This window comes from Lagopus leucura, unplaced genomic scaffold, assembly GCF_019238085.1.
Source record: "Lagopus leucura isolate 7727_CA_CO unplaced genomic scaffold, USGS_WTPT01 130-8_obj-0_obj, whole genome shotgun sequence".
Classification (NCBI taxonomy): Eukaryota; Metazoa; Chordata; class Aves; order Galliformes; family Phasianidae; genus Lagopus; species Lagopus leucura.
The window spans coordinates 5,772-14,180 of record NW_024963993.1 but is presented as its reverse complement, the minus strand read 5'-3'; the positions used below and the strand labels follow the sequence as shown (position 1 = coordinate 14,180).

At 59.8% G+C, this 8,409-nt stretch overlaps 1 protein-coding gene across 1 annotated transcript; it reads right to left on the bottom strand.

The window, feature by feature from the left end:
* Nucleotides 1-684: 684 nt before the first annotated feature.
* RSPO4 (R-spondin 4) lies at nt 685-6,579 on the bottom strand. The gene is given in 6 exon segments (XM_042891739.1): nt 685-1,484; nt 3,678-3,863; nt 3,950-4,093; nt 4,314-4,362; nt 4,364-4,503; nt 6,261-6,579. Coding segments are annotated over 6 exon segments (672 nt in total). The 5' UTR covers nt 6,340-6,579; the 3' UTR covers nt 685-1,410.
* Between the last annotated feature and the right edge of the window lie 1,830 nt (nt 6,580-8,409).

Genomic DNA, 8,409 nt, shown 5'->3' with positions numbered 1-8,409 from the left:
TGTTAAGGAGCTGTTGTGCTGGCTGAGCTGCGTGGAGTGGTGACACTCTGAGTGTCCCTTGGGCTGCGTGGGGTCCTGGTGGCTGGCACAGAGCCCTCGCAGCCAGGCTGTGTGCAGGGCTGCTTGCAGGATGTCCTGGGATGCCTGCAGGATGTTCATGACAGGGCTGGATGTGAGGACAGAGGGTAGCATGGGGACAGGGCTGGCCATGGGGACGAGGGTGGCCATAGGGCAGGGTGGCCATAGGGTCGGAAATGGCCATGGGGACAAGAGCAGCTGTAGGGACGGGGCAGGCCATGGGCACAGAGTGGTCGTGGGAGAGTGGCGTTCCCCGGGCACAAGGATGCCCAAGAATCTCCTTGGGTTTTCTGCCAGGTTTCTTGGATCCTAACCCTAACACAGATCCTGTGTGCACCCCGCTGGCTGCTGTCCCCACGTCCCTGCTGTAGCACCTGGGGAAGGGACAGGATCCCATTGATGCAGCTTGCTGCTCACTGCTCACTGCTCGCTGCTCACTCCTGCTGCTTCAGGATTAAATGGCGAAAACCACTGCTGTGTGCTGTGGGGACAGAAGCTGAGAGTGACCCCAGCATCCCCCCTACCCACGATTTCTATAGCAGTGCCTCACAGAAACTGTTTCCACAGTGCAGGAAAACAGAAAGGCGATGGATGCCAGAGGCTTTAATAGTTTATTTGTCCATAAGCAAACAGAGCAGTGATGCTCCCGGCTGGCTCGGTGCTGACACCCAGTGCTCTCCTCCTAGAAGGGCCCCACAACCCCCATTTGTGCCGGGAGGAGGAATGGGGTGGCCAAACTCTTCAAAGAGTCACAGAAATTCCCATGGTGAGAGCAGCAGTTGGAGCAAAGCGCATTGCAAAGGTGCTGCAGCGCTTCTCCATGTGCTTCCCATGTCCTTTGGATGGGGACAGGGATGGTGTCGCCCTGCTCGTGTCTGGAGGGGGCTGTGGGGCTGCTCCCCCGGCGCAGGGGGCTGCTGTGATGTGGAGTGCATGGGTAAAACCCCCCTTCCCCCCCCATTGTTGTGAACCCATGCATGTGCCATAAGTGCTGAGCCCTGCAGGACCCCAATGTACACAGGATCCAGTGGGGAACATCTCTGGGATGGGTATCCATGGCCTGCAGCACGGTCAGACCCACACCAGCCCCATCCCACCCAGCTGCAGAGAGTGGCAGAGGGAAGAAGAGCAAAATAAGGGAGCCACCCCCTGCCCGAGCCCCGGGGCATTGCTTTGGACATTGCAAATTAGATTTTCTGAAAAGGAAATGTTTTACAGGCCATAAATTGTCTCAAAAGAAAGGGGGAGGTTGGGGTAAGGGGGTGGTGGGGGAGAAAATTGTGCAATTTTTCTGCAGCTGGAAAGCAGGGGCAGCACGGGGGGGCTGCTGCGCTAGGTGCCCGCGTCCTGCTCTGTCCTCTGCTTCTTCTGCCGCTTTTTGCCTTTGTTTCTGAGTTTGGTTTTCTCTGGAAGAGAAAAAAAAAAAAAAGGAGAAATAGAGGGGTTTCTCATTGGGAATGGGCAGCAGGGGCCCTTCTGTAGATGGGTGACTGCTGCCATCTGGATCCTTCCTGAGGCCCATCAGTGGGACGGGGGGGATGCAGGGCTGTCCCTGGAGCAGCGCTGGGTGTGTGGGCACAGGGACCAATTGCTGGACCCCAAATCCTCAGTGTCCCCAGAGCCTCTAGCTTTGCACGATGGGGTCAAAGCAGTGAACCTTGCCTCTGTGCAAGGAGTGAGGAGGTGAGAGCAGGTTGGTGGGACATGAATGGGACACAGGTGGGACACGGGTACATCCATGCCTCCCCAAATGCCTCTCCAGCTCCCAGCAGGTCGGTGGGGACAGTGCTGAGACCCCAAAGCAAAGCAGGACACAGAACGAGACCTGCAGGATCCAATGGAGCAGGGAACATTTGGGAGCTGCCCAAAATCCAGGTGGATTCACCGGGCCGTGCGGGCACCCAAAGCACGAGCGGCACAGCGGTGCATTCCAGCACTGGTGACGCTGCTTCTTTCTGAGGGCTCCATCTCTTTTCCTACTCAGCTCTGTTTTTCTGCTCTGATCTCCCAGACAATTGCCACCCACAAAGGAAAGGGCACGGCACGGATGCCAAGCGTCTGGAAAGGAGCGCGGCGGGGACACAAGGCAGATTTACAGTGGCGTGGATGGTTTTGTGCCCGGGCCAAGCGCCGACGCTGCTCGCTTCCAGAGGCCGGCTCAGAAGTGGTAGCACAAATCTCTCATCGCACAGCGCGGGGCTGGGATGAGGCAGTGCCTTCCTCCAGCTCTCGGCGCGTCCAGCGAACCCGCTGTCCCATAACATCTGGATCCCATAAGGCAGCAGTCGGCTGGCTGGGACAGGAGCCTGGGAGCGAGGGTGGGTGCGTAGGGATGGGGAGCAGAGGGGCTTCTCCTGCTGCTGGGGCTGCACGCAGCTGCACCGGGGGGCTTTCTTCTGTTTCAGGGAGAGACCCACAGCTGATCCCCATCAGCACCGGGCTGTGCCCCAGAGCCCATCCCTGCAGCTTTGGAGCTCAGGTCAGGTCACCCCATGAGATGTGGTGTATCCAAATCTATGGCCCCACAAGGGGACGGTGGTGGAGGCACCGAGCTGAGCGCACACACCTCCAGCACTTGCATGGCACCGTGCTCCAGAGCAGAATATTCCACTGCCACCAGCCTCGAGGGGCCACGGGAAGTGCAGCCACATTTCCCCGCATCATCACCACTTGGCACCCCAAAGCTGCCTTAGCAGGGCAGGATATCAACTCCACGCTGTCAGCACGAAGCGTTATTTATGACTGATGGTGCTCTGATGAAGATGCACTCCTGGCTCTGCAGCCCCAGCACACCTGGCTGCAGCTATTCCCATCTTCCTCCAGCCCTTCCCTCCTGCTGCCACCGCCTCACAATGATGCACAGCAAACCTGCAGCTCCAATATCTGCAACGCCAGGGCCGGTGGCTCAGATCTCCTTCCAAGGCTCACAGATTGGTATCTCATGCAATCTGCCTTTCTGCCAGTTATTAAGCAGAGATTTATTAGAGCAGCTTTCAGTCCAGCTGGTTGCATCCAAAAGTGACATCAGCCACCTCCCGGTTCCCATTGCCATCCCAGTTGCCACTGGGCTGGGTGCTGGGAGAGGTGGTGAGGAGCCCTGGGATGGGGGCTGGATAAAATCAGGGAGACCACCGGGCAGGGCAGGACGATGCCTTATCCCAAGGACACATCTCAGAGCAGGATGAGGACTTGGCTGTCTCAGCTCCCCCAGGTGATGCCCTCCAGCTGTCTCTGCATTCCTGGTATTTTGCAGATGGTTGCAGGGTTTTTTTGCAGACTTTTGCAGGTAATTCCCCCCTCCCCAACAGCTCAACCCTCCCCGTTTGCAATTGCAAAGCAGAAAGCCTCAGCGCTGCCTCTCCCTCGCAGGCAGGGCAGGATGGGGCCGATGCCAGGGGCTGCTCAGCACATGTGCTTGGGAAGGCGGCTTTCTCCAGAACTGCACGGTAATAACAGCCGCCACCGACCTCCAAATGCTTGGGAGATGAGATCCCGGCTCGCCGCTCACCGCCGGAGCCCACAGCGCTCCTTGCTTTTAGGGACCGGGGGGCTGCGCGGGGCCGGGGGGGCTGCGGGGGGGCATCCGGGGCTGCGCTCACCTCCCGGGCAGTGCTTCCTCAGGCGGCACCTGCGGCTCTCCAGCAGCGCGGGGCACGCAGCCCCCTCCTCCCGTGGGGAGCCCGGCACCTCGCGCACCCGCGTCTCCAGACCCCATTTGCAGCCGCAGCTCCGGCCCTCGTGAGTGCAGGCGCTCCACTCGCTCCAGGGCCCCGGCTCGCATGTTTCTGTAGGACGGGGGCGCGGGGAGGGGACGGTGACCATGCTGCGTTGGCACGGGGCGCGGGGTGCGCGGGGCGAGGGTGCCGCTTACCTTGGCACTCGCGGGTGCCGGGCTGAGCCGCGGTGCTGGGGGGGCACTGCCGGAAGCATTGGCCTTTGTGCAGGTAGAACTTCTCCTTGCATTTCATGCAGAAGTCTTTGCTGAAGCAGCTCTCGCAGCTGGGCGACCTGCACTCTGCCGGGGAGGGGGCTGTGAGCGGGAGGGCGAGCGCGGGGCCGAAAACCCCGGGGACCCATTGCAAACCCATTAGGTAAGGGAGAGGGGGAAATCCTTGCATCCCAGCCGCCTCATCTCCAGCCAGTGCCCAGGACTTGACGTCCTGGGGGTGCTCCGGGAAGCGGGGGGACCCCGGGGTGCCCACAGGCAGAGCAGCTCTGCTGGCTACACCACGTACTTGTGCATCTGTTGACCTCCAGACCCCGCACGCCGAAGTAGCCGGGGGGGGCAGGTGTGGACGCACACCCCGTACTGGCGGATGCCGTCCCTCCAGATGAGCAGGAAGAGCCGGTGGTGGCAGGTGATGCAGCCGTTCTCCTCCGAGCACAGGACGCAGCCCGTGCAGTTCTCCAAGAGGCCGGCGCTCACTGTGGGGACAAGGATAGGGGCTGTGTGTGTGGGGGGGAGGTGGGAACAGCAATGGCACCTTCAGCACATCCCAATGGGGGGTTGGCAGGTAGAAATGTGTTCTGATACGTGTCAAGGGAACAAAAGGGTTTTGGAAATATCTGAGTGCAGCTGCAATAAGGATCCGTCTGCTGGCTCCAGAGCTGCCACCGCTTTCCTCTGCCCCACTGCTGTGATTTACAGAGGCAAAGCAGCCCTGGGGGGCTCTGCTCCCAGGGACGAGGACATGGGCACATGGATGGGGTGCACTCCATAACAGTTGGGCATCTCCAAACCGGGCCCTCCCCAGCTTCTCCATGCACACAGCCAGGTGCCTCTGTTGCGCCCGGTGCTATTGGGAACATTCTCTTCTAGCTTGGAGCTCACCCTTCGTGCCTCTGAGCAGAAGTGCCTGCTGAGCAGTGGCAGCAGTGCCAGAACAGAGCAGTGAGTGCACAGCACCCAGGTCCATCCGCTCACAGCAGGTCTGACAGCGTGGAGATGGGATTTTCCACATAGTAAAGCCCTGAGGAGGAGGCAACCCTGGGCACATGGAGTGGGGCCAGATCTCCATATTGGCACACAAAAAATTCACTTGGGTAGTGGCACAGGTGGCAGTGCCATTGTCATCATGGTCCCACAGCCCTCCAGGGAAGCAAGAGAGGGAGCACAGGACTGGGGGAGCAGTGAGGAGATGCAGGCAGAGGGTGCCCTGCAGCCCAACAGACCCGCAGCTCTACAGCTCAGGGGTAAAGGATGCACTGCAGTGGTGCCACGCAGCTGTCCCTGAGCTGCCCCCTCCTGCTCCTCGTGCCAGGGCACAGGGATTCAGGCAGCAGCATTTTGTGGCCAGGAGGCTGCGTGTGCTGGGAGCCCGCTAACGAAGCACCTTGGATCCATTAAGTTGTTATGGTCTCTGTTACATATTTACCAAACGCTGACAACATTTGTGTTCCTGGCTGCAGCCAGAGCGGCTTCCCAGGAGACGTGGGGATTTACGAGTGCCTTTCCCTTCCCTAGTTCTTTGGGATGATTTTCTTTGCCGCCCTCCCTCCATCTCCTGGTAGGCACGGAAGGTGGGGAGCCGATACCAGGACAGGATGGGATGTGATGAGTCGATATTATGATGCCCACCTTTAAAAACAGCTCTGCCTGCACATCGGAATGGGATTCCATAACACTGGGAATGGGGAAATCAGGGGCAGCTCTTGGGTACCCCTCCCCAGGTGCTGTAGATGCAGATGGGGTTGCACTGGAGGAGGGACCCCACCTGCGTGCATGGAGCTGTGCTCAGACCCATGGATGCTCCCTCGCACCCCCCGTAGTGCCAGCTCACACTGCCAGCTTTTGGGGCTGTCCCCACACTGAGTGCATCGGCAGCAGCCTTGCCACCCCCATGGACACATCTTACAACCACGTACAACGCAGGGAAAACTGTCCATTTGTAATCCAAGGCCTCCAAAAAGCCCTGCTCTCACAATATCCCATCCTCATCCCGGCACAAATTGAGCACCTCGTGTCACAGCCCCGCGGTGGCACTGCCCAGCAGAGGGGACACATCTCAGGACACCCTGCTCTGCGCCCTGGATCTGTCTGCTCAGGGGAAGGATGGGGCAGGGGATGGTGGTGTCTCCGAGCATCCTTCCAGGATGTTTTGCTCCTCTTGCATCTCCTGCATCAAGCTGAGAGCAGAAACACTGGCAAACCCGATTCCCTGCCCGCACCGCACCCACCCTACCTTGCTTTTTCCATCGGTTCTGCGAGAGCATTTCCATGGAGCTGATGAATAACAGCAACATGAATATTATCCACTGCATCTGGGCAGGAGGAGTGGAGGGCAGGGAGGAACTCAGACCATCCGAGCGGAGCTCACAGCATCGCCCCGGGCACGGCACAGCGCTACGGGGGCATGGGGCGCTCAGCGCAGGGCAGCGCCAGCGGGCTCTGCCTTTAAGACCACCGGCAGCCCCTCGCTTTTCCCCCTCCGGAGAAATGGGGAGAAGGGAAAATAATCCCCGGAGACACCGGCAGGAGTGGGGACGGACGCGCTGCGGAGCCCCGGCCCGGATCCGAGCGTCCCGCCGTCCCGCCGCCGTCCGTCTGTCCCGCTGCCATCCCGGCCCGGCGGGGGCACGGCGAAGCCCCCGGCTCTGGGGGGCGGGGACAGCAGGGTGGCTCCGCCCCGGGACGGCCTCGATCCAGTCCCGGTCGGGGGCGAGGGCGCGGGGTCCTGCGGCTGCATCGGATGTGCCGAGCCGTGCCATGCCGGGCCGTGCCAAGCCATGCCGAGGCCTGCCATGCCGAGCCAAGCAGCGCTGCGCCTTGCCAAGGCGAGTCAAGCCGAGCTGAGCTGGACCGATCTGAGCTGAGTGAAGCCATGCTGAGCTGAGCTGAGCTGAGCTGAGCTGAACTGAACTGAACTGCACTGAGGTTTTCTGAGCAGAGCCAAGCTGAAGAGAGTCGTGTTGAGCTGAGCTGGGAGCAGATGAGTGGAACTGGGTCTTGTTAAGCTGAGCTGTGCTGAGCTGAAGTGAGCTGAGCTGGGCAGAACTGAGCCAAACCAAGCCAACCTAGCTGAGCCAAGCTGAGCTGCAGCTCCCAGCACCTGGCTTCCAAACAGCTGCCTGCACCCCTCACCCTGTGTACGACCCAGGGGTTTCAGCACACTCAAAGGGAGCCCTGGGCCCACACTGAACATCAGCAAGGGCAAGGCTTGTGTGCAGGATGCTCTGATCTATGTGTGGGTAGCTTGGCAGTAGTTTCCCACCACAGGTACAAGACCTTCAGGCCAGAACCCTGAGTGCAGGCTGCCCCTTACCCAAAGAATGGGCTTGGGATGTTCTGGGCCTGCTTTACCTTGTGAAGGCACAGGTCGGGCTGGGGGACCACTGAGCACCTGCAGACTCACTGCAGGAGAAAGCACTGCGGTGGATGCATCCATCAGTGTCACCCCAGTTCTGGGCAGACCTGGGGACAACTGGGGACAGGGAGAGGGAGAGAGGGAGGGAGGTGGCACTGCCCCCACTGCATGTTGGGGTTGCTGTCCTCACTGCCTCCATTCCCCACTTGGATTTCTCCCTCTTGCTCCCCCAGCCCTCCCCAGGTCTCTCTGCCTCCCCCATCCCACACATGAGCGTTTCATTCCCAAGGAGTTACGATTCAAAAAACAAAGGAACTGCTTCAGACCCCTTTGGAAACCAGGAGTAACCATGGTTGGGATTGCTTTCGTTTTTTTTTTTTTTCTTATGCCATTGTGACATAAATTGAAAAGTTACCCATAAAACACAGGTTTTCAGCATCTGGCGCAGCACTGCTTTCCACAAACAAGGCGCCTGCAGGAACAGGGCACAGCCCTGTGCACAGCCTCATCCCACGGCACAGCCACGTCCTGTTCCCTTGTTGTGGATCCGTGGGGACTGGCAGGGCCCTGTGTGTGCATAGCAGTGTGTGGCAGAGCAGTGTGGGATCAGGAGGGTCTGTGTTTGTCCATGAAAATGCATTTGACATGTTAAAGTCCCCCACCAGCAGCCTGCCCCTACCTCACTCTCCCCAGCCCTTTGTCCCTTATAAATGGAGCTGCTGCTGCCCCAGGAGCAACTTCGCCACCCTGCTCCAGTTATTGCTGCCCTGATCGCAGCATCACCGCTCCCAGCATCACCGCCCTGCTCCTGGCACCACGCTGCATCTGAGGCCAACCCCCGTGCCAACACACGCTCATTGGGTGGCTCTTGTTAGCACTGTGTCCCTGGGGCCAACACACAGCGGGTCTCCCAGCTCATCCCTCAAGCTGTACAATGCCCATGGAGGCTTTGCCAATGACAGTGATGACACCATTCCCATTTGCTGTGCCATTTGCTGTTAACGAGCCCGATGGGTGATGAGTGCTT